Below are 18,440 nucleotides of genomic sequence, written 5' to 3'. Positions count from 1 at the left end.
ACGGGACGTTGCTAGGGAGACAGCCGAGGGGAGGGGCTTTGGTTAACCTTGCGCTACCGGCAGTGCCCGCCTCCCAGCGCCTGTATCTGAGTGTTCGAATTCATTTGCCCGCTAAAACTGCTGGGATTGCGACCCCGCCCTAAACCACAGGCGCGAGCCTCCAACGCTGAGAGGTGTTCCTGCGGCTGCGCAGGGGCGTCGGCGCGCCTGCGCGCTTTCTTCCAGCGCTGGAGAAGCTTCGTGGAGAGGGCTCGGCGGGGTGAAGCCGCTAGGCGCCTGGCCTCCCTACTGCCATTGGTTGGTTATTTGAAAATTTTGTTTTTTTAAATGTAATTCTGTCCCTCCTACCCCCGCCACAGACGTTGACTCTATCCTAGGTGTGCTAGTCGTTGAAATTCGAAGGTGGACAGGGGGCGGGGTCTTAGTTTTGGAGGTTTGGTACAAACAAGGGAAAAGTTATTTTAGAAAGTTGTTACCTCGTGGATAGGTGATACAGACCCTGGAGCCGGATTTACTGGGGTTGAATCCCAGCCCCAACACTTAGTTGCTTCAAGGCTTGGGGCGAGTTAAGTAATGGCCCTGTGCTTGCGCTTTCGCATCTGTAAAATGGGCACAGTGTGGGGAGTACATGAGTTTGAGTAAGCAAAGCACTTAGAACACTATCTGGCACATAAACTTGCTATGTAATAAAGGATACGTGACATTATTTGGTGGCATATTATATGTAGATTGAGGTTGCCCATCTTCAGAAGGAGGCACAGTCTGAGGCACCTGGGTGGCTCAGTTGGTTAAGGGTCTGACTCTTGATTTCTGCTCTCATAGCAGAAATAGTCTCATAGTTCCTTAGTTCGGGCTCTGTGCTGTTAGCACAGATTCTCTCCTTGCCCTTCCCCTCCCCTGCTCGCTCTCTTGCTCTCTCTCAAGATAAACCTTAAAAAAAAAAAAAAAAAAGGCACAGTCTGAGTAACTGTCAGAAGCAAAGCAGGTGAGTATTTTAAAGTAAAGCCATAAATCTTTTCTTGGCTCACAGAGGAGCTACAAGTATAGTATATATTGGAATTGTATTCTTTCAAATACAAAACGAGATTAGAGGGATGTCTGGCTGGCTCAGCCAGTAGAGTGTGAGACTATTGATCTCGGGCTTGTGAGTTGGAGCCTAGCAGCCCCAAGTGTAGAGATTTAAAAAATCTAGGGGCACCTGGGTGGCTCAGTTGGTTAAGCATTGGACTCTTGATCTCAACTCAGGTCATGATCTCACCAACCGTGAGATCAAGCCCACTCATTGGGCTCTGTGCTGACAGCGTGGAGCCTGCTAGGGATTCTCTCTGCCCCTCCCCTGCTCGCTCACTCTCAAATAAACTTAAATAAAAAATAAAATTTAAAAATCTAAAAGACCAAAACATGATTAGAGCCCATTATACAGTATTTATTATTATTATTATTACTATTTTGCTCCTATTTTGCTATAGCAGTTCCCTTCCTTTATGTCCAGTTTGAATAAAACACTTGGAGTTTGTGAAACCCCCAAAATACAATTACATAATCCAAGGGAAACCGGTTGTTTAATTGCAGTCACGTTTATTTGCAGTTTCTATACACACTTTCTAGGTAATCAAACTTTTCTGGTACATTTTTTTGAGAGGGGTTCACAATGAAACTGTCACCATTTTTACTAAAAATAAATACAAGACTTAAAGTGTTGCACAGCTCTAAAATATACAAAGGCTTGAATTGAATGTAAACGTTGAAAACATCTTACAAAAGAAACCATTTCTGCAACAATTTAAAAAGTTCATATTTACAAATATTACAAAAATACAAAATGGATGCAAGTCCATAAACCATTGTCTTTTTGGCCAGCATGAACTGGTTCTAGTACCAAAATAGTTACACTGTAACCTTCTTTATAGTTTTAAATCTTTGTCGTCATCTAGTTCTCTAAGTCGGCCGTCACTGCAGCAAATCGACTCACTCACTGACCTTTGGCAAGAGCAAACCGTGTGTTTTGTTTGCAACAACTAGTCCATGTCCTCTACTTAGCCAAAAAAAAAAAAAAAAAAGGAAAAAAATTTCCCCCACACAACATAGACATGTTGTATAAACATAAAAGAACAAAAAATTAGCATCAGTGCAAACAACAGAAGAAAAGTTTGGATTGATGTTTTTCACGATACCTAATGTGTGTACCCTGCTTCAAAACGGCAGTGATGTTGAAGACAGCCCTCTAATTCTTGGTTTTATATGATATGTAATAAAGCCATGTAGAATATTCCAGATTACTAAGGAATTTCTTACTATTTTTTTTTAAACTCAGTTTGTTGCTCAATACTCTTTCCACAGTGAATTTAAAATCCATCATTATTTGGGTTTTTTTTTTTAATCTATGAAATATAAAATAGAGAAACTCTGCTATAGATTTTTAGAGTAAACAAAATAAGTAAAACTATATTATAAGGGTTAGTTCTGTGATCATTACATATAGAAGGAATCTTATTGCCTCACAATTCAAGTCAGTATGTATTTTAAAAAATATATGGTACCATTACTTAAATTGATGTCAATAATAAAAAGGTGACATTTATTAAAGCCAATTCATGTGTTTCCTATCCAAGATTTAGAATCACTTTTAAAGCCCACATACCTTTCTTTACGCTTAAAAAACCCCTGACTACACAAAAGCCATACTGCAAACGAACTGCTTTTATGAAAATTACAAAAGATCACCTACTGTGACTGGAAATGACGGTTTCTTATCGCATTTATCTAAAAACATTATTTTTTAAAATTTTGCCAAGTGTACTTTTCAAAGCATGAGAAAAAGTTATTCATGTTCCCATGTGGTGTCAAACCATGCTGGTTTTCTTGATTAACGGGTTCCAATGACAAGTGATGGTCCATTTTTTCAAACCCCCAAACATTTTTCTTTTAGTAAAAAGTATAACACTTTGTAAATGTTCAAATGTACCCTTTACCAGGTAGCTTATCTATCCCAGCACAAACACCCACACCCACACACACATACGTTCTCCCTCCTCTACCCCGCCACCCCCCAGCACCCATTTTACACACAAGGATGACAAGAAATTAAGAAATACTATTTGATAGTGAAAACAAATAGTAGAAGAAGCCAGACATTTTTTTTCTTTACAAATGAACAAAAAGCCAACAGCAATCAGATTCTCTAATTTTCAATCTGTAACATCTTAGAAAGTGTTTCTATCGAAAGACAGCATCTTCTTAGACCAGGCTTTCTCCTTCATATTGTATGAATTAAACCAAAGCCACAAACCCCCTTTCACACATCCTACTTTCCCAAATACCACTTGCATAAACTTAAAGCCAGCTGCTTATCAATTTCTTCGTAACTCTGGTCTGTTCTATCATTCTAATTACATTCTATTCATTTATAGGCCATATCCCTTCTTAGTTCTTTCTACATTCTACCTTGTCCCAATCAAAACATATTCTAAGTACATAGCTGCTTATATTTCTGACAAAGCATTTCAAACATTAGTATCATTTCATGTTAAAATCAGAGGTGTAAGAACCATTTGCAGATTTCAACTTGTAACTACTTTTTTTTCAGCTTTAAGACAAGAAAATTCAAGTAATTTCAAGTAATTCAGCTTGTTTCCCTGCCTTCATTTTATCAGAGCACTCGCCCTGACATTTCCTTTCCCACCCACCACCCCTCCCCTTTTGCCATCAAGCAGATACAGTAAAATCAGACAAAAACTCATTTGTATGTAGTGTTGTGAACCAGAGCTGTTCCCCATTCCCAGTTTAACAGCGAATATAAATAATGCATATACACATACCTATTTCCCAACTATATTGTTCACAGTGTCATTTCTGTTACTTTTTAGGTAGCGTGAATCTCATCAGCACAGAGAGAAAGCTTCACTGAAAACTCATTGCAGGTACTTACTGATAAGTCAATAGCTCTGTGGCATGCTTATGTTTTATTTTTGTTAGTTAAAGAACCTGGAGCTAATTGCTACACTGTTTAAGGAGTTTATAGTCATTAGATTATGACTGTTTATGCCCCCAGTAGCCTAATATAAAACATAACCTAAAATTAAGTATTGTTTTCCCTATTCATTCTCTTGAAAGCAATCCATTGAAAAACTAAAAGTCTAAAAGACACTGTCAGATGCTGTTCTTCGGGGCTTTGTGTTGAGAATGATTCTTCTCATTGATTAAAAAAAAAAAATCAAAAGCATGCTTTCCATTCTGTCCAAATTACCACATGGTAAATCATAGCCATGTGTTACTATTTGCTTGTTTGGTGCTGCAATTTGTCACAAAAATGGTTAGGTCTGAATTCATTAATTTAAATTAATCACGTTTCAGTATATGACCTCAAGATTTCCTTTATGTCACCAGTTTAAAATTCATAACTGAGGTTTATCACTCAGAAAATCATATTGGTGGACATTTAAATATGGTATTTGATATGAAAATGGTATTCACAGAATACAATTATTACAGTTTATTTCTTGTGTTTTTTAAACAGTTGGTGTGTAGTAGATAATTGGCCACATGTCCACTCGTCATTGATAAATCTATTTACACATTTTTATCAAAAATATGGTATTTACATGTGTGTAGTTCTTTCCTCTAAATTTTGCTGTAGTTCATTTTAATGTAAAAAAATACCAAACCTCCAGAGTAATTTCATCTTCTTAAGAATTATGACAGTGAGGGCTTTGTTTTTTGAATAGGCAGCTCTGGGAAAACTTTTTCTAGGTTTCATGAAAAGCAGACATCTTCAAATTCTGTATTATAAAAGGAATGAGATTGGGTAAATCAAACTATACTAAAGAAACGTATGAAAGATGGTGCAGCTACTTAAAAACATGGAAAATAATCAAGAAAGACCAAACCAGCTTCCATTTCCCCAGCGAATGTTTAGGAATTCGTTGGGAAGCAGCAATGGTGCCCGATGGTGCCCCGTGGTGTGCCGACACCCATCCCCCCTCCCGCCCCCCAGTCCTCCACACCGGTCCTGCGTCCTCTTAGGACCAAGGGCTCTGGCCTCTGCCAGCCAGCCTGGCCCGGGCCACCTAGGTGGAGCTCTGGGAGGACCGGTCGTCGTGGGGACTCCCGTCAGAATTTTCTGTCTCCCCCTCGGAGATGGCCTGCATGGGCGCGTTGTAGAGCCTGCAGCGGACGCTGTAGCGGCTGCTGCTGGCCGCGGGGGGCGCTCGGGAGCGCCCGACCCTTGCGGATGCTGAGGTGGCAAAGTTCTTGGAGGAGAAGCCTTCTGCGTTCACTCTTGGGGAGCATGGAGACAGCGGGGACAACACCTCAGCTCCAGGGGCCCCCTGATGGGCCTCATGGGCGCTCTGCGGGGACTCCGCCGGGAGCTCTCCCGGGGGTTTGGGCAGGATGGGGCTCTTCAGGATCTCAGTAGCAGACATGCGGTAACTGGAATCCGAGCGGCTTCCTTTCTTGAGCAGCAGCAGCTTAAACTCTTCGTTCGATGTGTTGGACTTTTTGGCGTTTCGGTAGATGAGGCCGGGAGACCTCTGGCTGTTTGGCGTGGTCACGCTGCTGTTGGGCGAAGTGACAGAACCGGCTCCGGCGCTGCCGCTGCCAAGAGCAGCTCTCGATTTGCTTCGAGCAGACATATCCCCAGAATCTTTTCTTCCAAGGACTTTCCTCTTGGACCTTTCGAGAAAAGGAAAAATCTCAGTCCGTGTGGCTTTGTACGAAACTAAAATCATTAAGGCATATTCGTGCCCCTCCTTGAAGAGCGCCTCGGTACACCCAAGCTGACCGGGTAGCAAGCGTTAGGGGAGTGGGCATGAGGACGGAGATGTGGTCCTTGCCCTGATAGCACTCACAGCCTGAGGGAGACTTTCCGATAGCCAGTGGACGTGAACTGGTTCTAGAAATGACCATTTCACATAATGACTACTGTGGAGACTAGGGTATGTAGAGGAGGACCTATTGGGATGTTTTGCAGGAGTGTGAGAAAATACTGCTGCCTGACTTCCGGTTAGAGGGTAGGCAGTGAAGGACTCTGGCTTTCTCTTGTTAAGTCTGTCTCTTCACCACAGATAAAATGATCAGAGGTCTGGGGTTGGTTTCCAGGGAAATACCAGGAGAGCAAAGCGGGTGGAGGTGTGGATGGGACAGGATTAGCTAGAGGTTGATGGTTGGTAGGCTTGGGTGATGGGTGTGAGTGGGGAGGAGGAGATGAATCACACCATTCTGTCTCCTTTTTACATTTTCTGTACAAAGAAATTTCTTACGTGACTTTTTAAATAAATCAATCCGGTTTGGGCTGTAAATACAATTTTCCATAGCTGCTTGGTAACATCAGCACTGTATAAGTCAGTAAGACAACTTTCTGTGCACAGCTGAAAACCTAGACCACCTCTGGAGCTCTACAAACTCTCACAAAAACGAGGTTATTCCTCTCACTGCGCTGTACATAAATAATTAAACCCTACACAAATGCAAATCTTAAGATTACCAAGCTCAGGAAGTCTACCAAACCTAGGCATCCATCATCATATTATTTCTCTTGATAATAGTGTAAATTTAGCAAATCTTCAGCACGATTCAGTTCACTGATAAATAGTGGCAACATGCTCTTTCGCCAGCCTAAAAATCCATAGGATAGAGAAAATGTCAACTTTACAGTTGGAGACCAGCTTCATTTTGGTTCGCCCAAACCTTCCTGGTTGTTATGTTGCACATGCCAGTGTCCAGCACTGCCAACAGGGGAGGGGTTTCAAACTAACACTTGTTTGTAGCATCTACCGTATTCTAGACGCTAAAATGTTATCTTAGCGTCAAAACTGAACATGCGAGCTATAGGTATCTCCACCAACAGTAAGGAATAGGTAGAGAGGTTTTAACTGACAAGACTGGTCAGGAAGTAGCGGTGCTTAGACTCCATTCCAGATGCTTTTGACTCCGCTACTTACATTCTGTCCACTATTCCAGATACTAACATTTGGTCCTGTGGGGTAAGAACTCGGCTCTGTAACTTATATAGCATTTTATTAACTGGTCCTAAGATAAAGTGGGGAAGGGAAATATAATTGGAGCTTAGCCTACACATGGAGCAAAGAAAACATAAACTGATGATTCTTCACTCTCTGAGTGGAAAGGTGTGCCTGCTAAAGGAATAGCCACACAGAAGGCATTTCTGACTGACTCCTTTAAAAAAAGTTGAAGAGTGATGCTCCTTCTTTATGAGAAAACCACATCAACGGAAAACTCAAGTTCCCTTAAAAACTAGAATTCCAGGGGAAATGATGGTAAGCTGCTTGCAAAAAAACTTGCTTCAAAAAATACAATTTCATAAGGTACAAGAGACAGTCCCCAAGTTTTGTCCTTTGGGAGTCCCATCTAGGTCACGGAGGCCTAGTGGAAGACAGCGGTCGTGGTTGTGAAAGGAGTAGGCACATCAGGATTGGATAGCTCATTCTGATGTGGGATCGCTTTCCAAGCACTAGTTCCTGCTCTGTTCATCGGTCACAAGGTGTAAGGAGTATATATTCTTGCACACATGGCTCTTGATCGCAGGTGGCAGGTGAGAGAATGTGAATGGGCAACATGGACGCAACAGTGTCTTAGAAAAACAGCCCAGAGGACATTCTCTGTTCGTGGGATTTGGAGCACTAATTTTAGAGAAGGCCAGTGTTATTAAAGACATTTAAGTTTTAGGAAGATAGGGAAAAAAGGGAGCAGTGATTAGTTCTGAGCTATGAAATGGGCAAGTTTATACACTCTCTCGTCTCCAACTTGGGTTCTGTCTAGTGAATCAACTTGCATTGATCTCTGCTAGTGTAGGATTACAGCTGTGAGCATATTTTTTTTTTTTTTTTGGCTCAAGAAATTATTTTCAGCCCAAGATGACAGTAGCGTTTGAGCTTTCACTCTAAGTTACTTAACCATAAATTGTTTTCAAATGAGAACTTGTTCTAGAATGTCTTTCCTATGGAAAAAACATCTCCCTTCAGCAGTTCTTATGAAAGTCTCTCAGTTGAGGTCAAGCTATATATAAAGGCTTGCATTGTCCTGCACAAATGTCAATCTGTCACTTTGACTTGGAAAAACAAGTTTTCTTTGCTTTTTTGCTGAATGTATCACAAGTACACAAGGCTTTCCCATATTTGCATTTCATGAGATGCACTATAAAAAGGAAAACTTTCGGTATTGTTGCCTCACCTGTGAAAAAAGGAAAACTTTTGGTATTGTTGCCTCACCTGTGAATGACTGCAAATAAATCCTCAGTTGTACGAGGTTTGTTTGGAGACACGAACACACCCTCTGCTTCAGCCTGAGAGTCTTCACTGAGTGGCGAAATCATAGAGTCATCACTCGGTGACGATTCTTAAATTAAGAAAAAAAAAACGCATCTTTAGGAGGAAGGTACCAGGCATGCTGCTGTGTTTCAGTGACTTGTGGAATAAATGAACAACAGTTACCTTACTGCTGTTTTTAAAAAGATGTCTGTCACAGCTCAGTCCCTCAATAACAAAAACTTTTTATCTCAATTGTTGTAATAAGTAAAAAAAAAAAAAAAAAAAAAAAGTGGAGGGAAACCAACCCCCAGGGTGGTGCCATGTTACAGGGAACATAAGAAAGGAAAAACTTAAGGAAGTGCCATGAGACACCTTTCCATTGTGACAAAGGTATCAACGACTGACCTTTCAGTGAAACCTCCTCCATACTTCCTTGGGTCTCCTCTGCTCCGCTGTTACCAGAGGCACTTTTGGCTGAAATACCTGAAGCAATATTTTCCTGCTCGGAACGTTTTTCAGGGCATGGATTTGCAGTTGATACCTCTGCTTCGTAGCTGATATTCCCAGGCACTTGGTCATGGTGGCGGCTCGTCCCCAGTTGATGCTTAAGTGGATTGCTTATGTCTGTGGGTCTGGTTGGTGCATCCGACTGAGATGTGAGCACATCTGCAGACTCCAGGCGTGCAGCTTCCTCTCCACCTGCAGAGGATGCCTTCTGTGCCTGTGCCGGGGCTTCATCTGCACCAGCTCCATATTGGAGTGTTTTACCATCCATATCACTTAGGCGGGCGACAGAGACCCTCTGAAATCCTTCTGTGGGAAAGTCACAAGTTTTACTTGGTGTGTTTTCTGGAATGGGCTCACTCTCCATAGGTATTGGGTCTCTTGTGACACTTGACTCTAGAAGATTGCTACCAGCTGAGGTAACTGTTTCTGGGTCACAATGATTCTTTACATCAAAAGTACGTTTTTTCTCTAGCTGTAGTTTATCTGGTCCCATCTCAAGTGCAGAGGAGTCTAAAAAGGATAGTATGGTGTCTTCAGTGGAGTACTGACGTGATACTGATTTCTTAGCCATATGTGGCTTCATCTTGCCTGGCGACAGGGCAGCCATTGCGAGAGCATTGTCCTCTAAGTAGGGGAGATCTGTATTGTTGCCTTCTTTTTGTTTAGCTTCTTCAGACTTACTGATGGACCTAAGGTTCACAGATTTCAGGACTGTCGGTGTAATTGCAAGGGATGGTGGAGGATTGGACTTGAGTGTTTCTCCTACTGGGTTCTGCTTATTATGACTAAACACATGCAGTGGGTGACGGTGGTGGAATGGTTTATTCAAGACACTATGAAGAGCACTTAGGTCAAGATGGGTGGGAGGTATAATTGGAAGTTCAAGGTCTTTACTCAGTGACAGAGCTCCATCTTTTAAAGAGGGTTGCTGTAGTGAGGATTTCCTTTCTGGGACTTTCGGTTTTCTTTTGCTACCTCCAGGAGACAGTGGACCAGAAAAGAAAGCTGTAGGGAAAGAGGAGGTTGGTGTTTCAGACTGGCTCGAGTAGCCACTTGATGGGGATGCCAAGCCGGCCAGCTTTTCTGGTGAAGCCAGTTTAAACTCATTGTCAACAGAAGGAAGCGATGGGGTGGTGGCTCTTGATTCTGACTGGGATGTTTGGGACTCAGAGCTCTCTGGAGATTTGATGCATTCGATAACTGTGGTACCCGTAGCAGTGCTTGAATTAGATAAAGATCTGTAAGGATCGTTTGTTTTCAAGTCATTTAGAAGCCAGAGATCTGCATAGTGAGTTGAGTCAGCACCTTCATCTTTGAATGGTGGAATATCTGAAGTGTCTAACTGAGGTTCCTTAATACCATGTTCACTCTGATTCATCCAAGAAGATTCCTGCTTGGTGGGAAGGTTGGCATTTTCCATTCGAGAAGGCGTGTTGGAGAAATCAAGAGGCAGCTTCATTTCCCTGGAACTGTGAGGCAGGAGCTGGCCAGTGTTTATCTTTGGTTCTTTCTTCTCAGAAACGTCTGCATTTCCATCGGACTTCCTCAGTGATGAGCTCCGTTTAGGTGGGGTCGGCTTTGCCTTTGGTTTCCTGAAAGAGATGCTTGGTCTTCCCTGCCTCCTGTGGTCTAAGTAGTCCTGCCAGGCACAGTCCGGGAGAGTAGGAGGAACCCCCATGCCCTGGCCATTCTCTGGGCCCAGGGCTGCATAGTGACAGACATAACTCTTGTTACCTTTGAGGCCACAGTCAAAGTGCATGGAAGTGTAGTATCCTTCTGTGTCCACTGAAAAGTGAGAGCTAGTGTCTGCTTTGTCTGATGGAGACTTTTCCAGAAAGCTGTCGTAAGTGGCCATGCTTGTGAAGCTCGGGCAGCCCAGGCTGTCTGCCTTGGGGCGTTCAGGACTAAAATCCTGGCGGCAGGAGGCATCGTGATGGTGATGCAAGTAGTTCCACTCACTGTCACTTGTGTTGCTGTTGTTGGGGTCATCCAGCAGGTCGGCCACCGTGGAGGTAAAGGAGTTTGCCCGGTGGCCTCTCACTTTATCCAGGTGGTCGTTGTACTGCTCGGTCACGAAGACAGTGGCATCCTCATTAGCATGAGGGGCCGTGTTTAGGGACAACTCCGAGTCACAGTGTGAAGAGCCAGTGAGGGGAGGAGAAGCTGCAGGAGGAATTGTCTCTGAGGTCTGTGAGGGGCATGTGGAGCTGCTCCCACTCCAGTTGCCGCTGGATGACTGGTGCTCGTCCTTCTGGTCCATGTGGCTGCTGAGGAGGACGCCAGCCGTGGAGATGCAGTGGATGGGGCTCCCAAAGGTGTCTGAGTTGGAGGAGATGTCACAGCTGCCAGAATCGGCAGCCATTCGGGATAGACGCGACCTCCCTCTCTCATTTAACTTGTGCTGGGGGCTGTGAAGATGTTGAGAGCAAGCCAGGCCCAGAGCAGGCTGGCGTTCCTGTGCACTCGGGCTGCTGGGGGCGTCACTGCAATCATTAGTGTTTCTTTCTCGGTCACTCACAAAAGGCTCCCCCTCTTCATATGCCGAGGGTTTAGCACCAACTTTGGGCTCAGCATCCCCACCTCTGTTGCCCTCCCGGGGAAGGCTCCGAGATCTTGTGCGGCTGCTCACTGCTGTAGTAAACATGGCGTCGCCTTTGTCTGCCAACGCGGAGATGTTGCCGGCAGAATGAGAAAGGGAAGCTGCGATGCTCTGACCCCTTTGAGCTCTGATTCTCCTTCTGGATGGAGCAGCAATCAGAATATCTTCGGTTTGGCACTCCGAGTCCCTGGTTCCAGACCTCCTGTTGACAGTGCTGGAAGGGTCTGGATGTGTGTGCACGATCACATTCCTCTCCCTGGCCACAGGGGATTCATCAGAATCTAGGGCACATGGACAGCACAGTGAGATATTGTATACCTCAGCAGGCTAACACACATTCTGAGAGATGCCCACAAATCTGGGTGCGGCATACTGGATCTTTCTCTTTGAGAAAAAACAAGCAGCACGTAAAATTAGGAGAAAGTTAAAAGGCTTTGGGGAATCTGCCCATTTGCCTCTCTGTGTCTCTGTCCCTCTCCCTCTCCCTCTCTACACACACACACATTTTCTTAGTGTATACTAAGAGAACATGTTCTTAGATCTTTTGTGAATTCTCTCTCTTCACTGTCAAATTATTTGCCCCAGTAAGTGATGACTATTTTTTTTTAAACTAAAGTTAAACTAAAGTGCATTTAGTCTTCTTGGCCACTATTCTTTTTTATTTTGTAATATATACTCAACAAAGTAAAACTCTTATAACTCATTATATGTAATAATAGAGATGCTACCCTAATAATAATAATAACAACAACAATAATAAAATGTAGGAAGAGATTCCTAAATACATGGAACAGGAAAAAAAATAGAAAAAAAAGTCATAAAGCGTAACATGTTATCAGTATTCAATATTTAATTGAATATGCTTGAAATTTACCTTTTTAAAATAGTTAATGCCATTAAAGTATATCTCTCTTCAAATAAAGGTATAATTTTTTAAAAATAATTTTTTCACAGAATCTTGTTAGTTTTTATTCATTATTTCCATCTTAATAAAACTTTTAAAAAATTACCAAAATATTACATTTCAGCCGTAAGACCTGAACATATATACCTAAATCCATAAGGTTAAAATCTTCATGGTCAAGGACAGAGATTCAAAAAGTAATACCACCAACTTGCTGAACACAAAACAAGTACACACCATTTCAAAGCCTCTACAAGTTACCGCACTGACTATTTTTAAGGAAGCTGATTAAAAGGCCGGCTTCCATTTCCCCTCCTTATAATCGCACCCAACAGAATGTTAACAATTAACAGTTTTATACCACACCTATTTCTTGTTGGACTCTTCTGGGGATACCCGAGATGGTTTTCCTCCTCCTCAGTTTTCGTCTCCGCTGTAGTACGGATTGTGAATGAACAAGAGAGCAGCGTATACTAGCCTCTCTGTCAAAACCAACTCCTGCAACCCACAAATAGGTCTCATTAGCCTTTAGAAATGGCAAACAAATTTTCATTTGCTTGGAACACAGTGATATTTATTGATTGGAAGTAAAGGAAGAGTTTGGATTAAGCCCGTGAATAAATATAAGGGAGCCCTTATTCAGCTCTTATTTAAATTACTCTGCGGTACATTAAGCTTTACTTCTAAATGCGGCTCTGCACAACAGCTTGCACTGCCAAGAGCAACAAGCAAAGAAGGAAAATCAAAAGAAAGAGGAGAGAAAAATAACATCAAAGAATCACTCTCACACAGAAACAGCTCCTTAAGGACTCACAACCTTTAGTTACTATTTACTGGGCTCTCTGATGCTGTCTTTGCAGAGTAGATCCAGAGCTAAGATGCTAACCCAAATTAGTTCAGCTAACATTTCCTGACCCATCTCTTCACTAAAAGCATCTTTGTGAGGTATCTTTTCCCTCTCTACCCACTACACTGCAACCCTACACACACACACACACACACACACGCACACACACACACACGCACGCACACTCTTTCTGTGACGAGAAAGTAGCCTAAAGATTTGTTTTTAAATTCTCATGTAACTCTTTCTACTTTCTTCTACTGACCCAGTTGGACACTTTTTGGTTTGGTACCAGGGTCTTATCAATATAAGAGGAAAGTACAAGGCAGTCCCCAGTTCTGTCCTTGAGTGGGTCTGCCTTCTCCATCAGGTGGAAATGAAGCTGGGAGTCCCAGTCTTTACAGTGAGTCTCTGTTTGCTTTTATAAATACAGGGGCCAGACCTTGATGCCTATTTGTTTCTCTTTCCATAATCACATCATTGCTACGCTATAGGCAGTCTTATCAAATCTAGAATGGCGAAGGAGGTGGTGAGGAATTCAAACTCCTGTCTGGCATAGGCATGCGCCATGGATTTGTCAGCGTGAGCTTTGCCTCAGAAAGTCATGATGCCAAAAGTGCTTTGGAATCTGGTTACCTCATCATTTATCCTGACTGTTAAGCATAGAGCAGGATGGCATGTTAAACTTCGGCTCAGCTATATAATGAAGCACTCTGAGTTCTGCTTAGCATCACAGTGACAACAGTTTCTAGAACTCACTTTGAAAAAAGTCTGAGATATCACATGATGAATAATTACAATATTATTGGAGAATCTGTACTAACGGAATTTTCCTTTCTTAGCTCCAACCAAAAATTAAGATCCTTCATTCTACTCATACTAATTACAGGACGTCTGGCATACAGACACACTTTATGTTATATGGACGTAATTAGCAGCTTTCTCATTAAAGCTCTTGAAATCAGCATATAATCTAGGCTTTAGTCTGAGAGTTCCTGAAATAAAGCAGAAGGAAAGATCTTCCTTTTTCCTGAATCACAAGACCCATAATCAAAGAACTAAATTTGAAAACAAGATTTACTTACAGTGTTATGAAGAAAGCAGGTGGTGCTCAAATCGAATGAATGTTCCCAGAATGGAAAGTTAGTTTAAGAGGATGCCAAAACGATACATTTTGACATCTACCTAATCCAACCCATTTAGATTGTGGACATCAGATAAAGTACACATCCTTAGAATAATTTATCCTACAAGTTGAGTAGATCATCGGGAAAATTACTCCCACCTCATAACCAGCTGATCAACCAGAATTCTTGTTTTTCAGGAAGGAAATAAGGTCTATCCCAGATACCTGTTCATCCTTTGCTTTCCACTTTATGGGAGAGAAATCTCAGTGGGGTTAATAATAGCCATGTCCAAAATGCATTTCAAGCGACATGCAATTTTTAGTCACATGGTACCAGGAAAAAAGTCAGTAATTATATGGCCATTTGGAAAATTTCAATATGCAAATAAGTTAAAATATAACTATTACAGATGTTTAAAGAAAGCCCAGTGGATAGATCGTTTTATGTCTATCTTTGAAAGTTAGAATATGTCATAACATTATTTTACTTAAAGCTGAGATTACCTGGAATTTACAATTGCTGCAGGCAAACTTTTCAAGAAAAGTCCGTACAGGTTTACATTTGACTTAGACTAATACACTCTCAATACACAAGAGGAGGAAAGCAGACAGAAATGGAAGACAGGCTTGCTGGATTAGAATAGAATTCAGCCTTCATCTCTGAATACATATATTTTTAGGTCAGAAATCACCAAAATCGATGCAGAAGTCTAAACGATCTTTTAAACAAGCCTACCTTCATCCAAGGAAGCCTGAAAACAGATTTTATAGTTGGTCTACAGGATCATTACTTGCCGTTTGAGGGACCTGGGGTTTGCTGTTTTCTCTCTTGCTGGGCCATGCATCATTATCATATGATTAATCACTGCCGCTTTCTCCATTATTTCAGTCAGCTATGACCAAAGAGCTGTTTGGTGACTTTTTTCAAAAAGAAACTGTCCATCATTTACATAACAAGCGGCCCAGCAGAACATATGCAAATTGATGTTCAAAACCTGACAAAAGCATATTGAACATCTTCTGGGTTGTATTCTGATGAAAAAGGTATTGCTTGTTTACAAAGCGGTGTTCTTAACTGGTACACCCAGAAGCACAGGTTTTGAACATATTTAAAACACAGAATATTCTGACCCGACTGCCCCTAAGAAAAGAACAGAACGTTACCAGTGACATTGATGGGAATAATGCAAGAAGAGATCACTTGGGCATCTTGTTTCATTTTCTCCTCTGGTGTTGGGAGAGGCAGTGCTTTGCTCCAGTTGGTCTGCTTGTCCAGTGTTGAGGGGATATTGTGTACCGGGTTTTTCGGCCTCTGCCCTAACGTGACATCTGTGTCTTCATCTTCTGGGGGATGGGACTGCAAATGAAGTACATTCAGACTTCGCCATCATGGTTTATATGTAAGCACACATATTAAGGAATTTCCCAGTTAAGAACAGTGAGGTCAGAAATAAGCTTTTAGATCAAAGGAAGAATTCCTAGAAATAGTAAGCACAACTAATCGAAAGTTATGATTTCAATAGTCAAGAGACACAGAAGAAAAAATGGGCTACATGAACATGCTTTTCAGGTCAAATGGAATTAAGAGGAGAGACAGGTAGCCATAAATCCCCAAACTTCAAACTGAAGAAAAATCTGAGTCTCTAATCTAGTGAGAGGTAGATTCTGGGTATCTATCTCGCTGTATATTGCTACTGAAAGTCTTGAGAGCTCAAAATGACTGGGATCAAAGGGAGAAGATGATATAGATGCCTATGAAAAGGTTCAGAAAACATCCCAGAAAACCTGGAGTCAGGAGACATTCCAGAACACATCACCTGGAAGGACGAAGCCTATCTTAATCTGAGGCTGGATTAAAACATAAGGAGTTAATTTTACTGCACGACAATGGCATTTGTGAATAACATTTGAAAAATGTAGTTTCACCAACGCTGCATGCACATGGAAAAACAAATCCCCCCACTTACTACAGTGGAAAATACAAAAGCAGTTAATGGGGAGAAAGAGTCGAGAGGGCTTCTTTTTCAAATTCAGAATAGTAAAGGGCCTTAGCTGAGTTTCTTTCCGCTTTGCAGTGTGAAGCTTTTCTTCTAGCTGTTTAGTTAGAGGCCTTGACTTCTGTATGACATTTGAAAATTCTCCATCCAAACCCTTGATAGATATTAATATTGTCTGCCTTTTACTTCAGGGCTGGGGTCCTAACCCAGATTATTAAAAAGGCTCCATTCCAATTTTGATTTCAGGGTTGGGTTTCTAAACCAGATTATCTTAAAAGACCCAGTTTTCACCACTGAACCTAGTTTTCTTTCTTTACATAATTTGGAGGAAGGTGAGTGTATAAAATAAATACTTTTTCCTCTTATTCCAGTTAAGTTTTAATAATATTCTGTCCTAAAATCACAAAAAAATTTTTTTTCTCATCATATTTGGAAGCATTGTGTCCTGTTGACTCAGGATTTCACATATTGTCAAATTGTTCTCGGGTCCTCTTAAAGAGAAGATTCCAGAGCCACTTGTTTAAGTTAACCCCACAGCATTTGCTTACCTTGTCAGAGGTATCTGCGAACCCCCCCAACACACCCAACAGGATATGATTGCCCCCCCCCAGAAAAATATGTTCGCCATGAACATTTTAGTAAAACATCGCAACCTTCTTTCTCTCTTCAGCTTTTGTGCAGATTCCCAGCGAAGCGAATAGCTCAAATAAAGTTGGAGCACAAAAGACTTTGTTTCCTAGGTAACTTCCAAAAAGAAAAAAAAAAGTTTGGTGCATGCAAAACGAGAGACAGAAAAAGAGGGAGAGCGAGCGAGCGAGAGCTGGAAAGAAACCCCCACCACCAGAGGCCACATTTCCTAGGCGATTCCTTCCTTGAATAACAATGGGCTGGGAAACAAAGAAAGAATAGTGACCTGACTACAGGCTCTGACCATCAGCCAAAAGCACGTTTTATTTAACGGCGACAGGGATAACTGGCTGCCCGAGAATCCTTTTGTCCTCTTCTCTTTTTTTGATTTGAGAAGTTTCACAGTTCTGATTAATATAGGGCAAGTCGGAATTTCTTCCCTTCGAACTATAAAGTCCAGGAGTGGCATTAGGTGATGCGTGTCTTGAACAGAGCCTTAATTGCAATTTAGGGGGGAAAAGTAAGTGGGAAAGACAGCCAAGGACACTGCTGTCTAAATCATATTTTATTTAATTCAAGTTAGGAAAATATCACTCTTAAAGTGGAGTTAAAAGAGTACCTGTTAGTTAGAAACAACAGTTTGCCATAGTTAAAAGACAGAAGAAAGTGTCTGGAGAGAGTGGGATAGGGCTGTGATGGAATGTTCTCAGAACCAGTACCTTTCTACTCCATGGGGTCATGTGGCAACACTCAGTGGGGGAGGGCGAACGGGTGCTGTTAAACTATGAACATGAAATGCAAAAAAAGAAAAAATTAAAAACATGCACACAACATACAGTACACCCTGGTTAAGCCAAGTCTGTAATATCAGTGAATGAATGTATACTGGGATAGCTCCCTCCCTCCCTCTCTCTCTCTCCCTCCCTCCCTCCCTCCCTCTCTCTCCCCTTCCTTCCTTCTGAATACGTCCCTATTTTATGAGAAGTAGCATAAATAGCGGTTAAGAGCACAGACTTTGGAGCTAGACTGTCTGAGTTCAGATCCTGGTTCTACCACTTCTTTGCTTTGTGGCCAGGGACAAGTATTCAACCTTTCTAAGGTCAATTTCCTCATTTGGAAGATAGGGAGATAACAGCATCTATCTACCCTTCAGGATTCTTTTGAGGATTAAATGAGTAAATATACAGAACAGACTGAGAAGAACGTTGGCACTCAATAAGCTCTCTAAGTCCGTGTCAGCTACTACCACCACTACTGCTACTATTATTATTGTCCTTACCTTGTAGCCTTGGCATATCTGTGACACTGTTTTTGCAAAATAGTGACTTTCCTTTAGCTCCCAATCCCAATTTGTTAATTTGGGAAATACTGAATTATTTTCCTTCCTTACAGTGAATTCATTTTCCTGTGAGCTCCTTAAAAGAAAATTCCCTGTGTGCAATGTCTTCCTCCAGCTTGCTTAAAATTTGCCTCTTCCTCATATTCATAGACTGTATTTGAAGACAAGACCAGGTTCAAGGGCATGTGACAAGGCCCCGCACTCAGGACACCAAGCTTTTTTGAGTAAGG

The 18,440-nt window shown here is 41.9% G+C and overlaps 1 protein-coding gene and 1 long non-coding RNA gene across 6 annotated transcripts in view; one reads left to right on the top strand and one right to left on the bottom strand.

The window, feature by feature from the left end:
- Window positions 1-18: 18 nt before the first annotated feature.
- The window catches only part of LOC123594868, a 50,300-nt gene continuing 31,878 nt past the window's right edge, over window positions 19-18,440 (top strand). Inside the window, exons 1-2 of the long non-coding RNA XR_006710913.1 lie at window positions 19-297; window positions 3,867-3,920. This is a non-coding gene — a long non-coding RNA (uncharacterized LOC123594868). The remainder of the gene's footprint in view (window positions 298-3,866; window positions 3,921-18,440) is intronic.
- The window catches only part of NHS (NHS actin remodeling regulator), a 342,634-nt gene continuing 325,755 nt past the window's right edge, over window positions 1,562-18,440 (bottom strand). For 3 of the 5 annotated variants that reach the window (XM_045471842.1, XM_045471845.1, XM_045471844.1), the window contains exons 4-9: window positions 17,591-17,653; window positions 15,412-15,604; window positions 12,644-12,775; window positions 8,673-11,654; window positions 8,229-8,355; window positions 1,562-5,673 (exon numbers count right to left, since the gene is read on the bottom strand). In XM_045471842.1, coding sequence (XP_045327798.1) covers window positions 5,067-5,673; window positions 8,229-8,355; window positions 8,673-11,654; window positions 12,644-12,775; window positions 15,412-15,604; window positions 17,591-17,653 — 4,104 coding nt within the window. In that variant the 3' untranslated portion in view covers window positions 1,562-5,066. The other 2 variants (XM_045471846.1, XM_045471843.1) reach the window with 2 other exon arrangements.

The sequence above is a fragment of the Leopardus geoffroyi genome, chromosome X, assembly GCF_018350155.1.
Source record: "Leopardus geoffroyi isolate Oge1 chromosome X, O.geoffroyi_Oge1_pat1.0, whole genome shotgun sequence".
NCBI lineage: Eukaryota > Metazoa > Chordata > Mammalia > Carnivora > Felidae > Leopardus > Leopardus geoffroyi.
The sequence above is the reverse complement of the archived record's forward strand: the minus strand, read 5'-3'. Positions and strand labels throughout refer to the sequence as shown.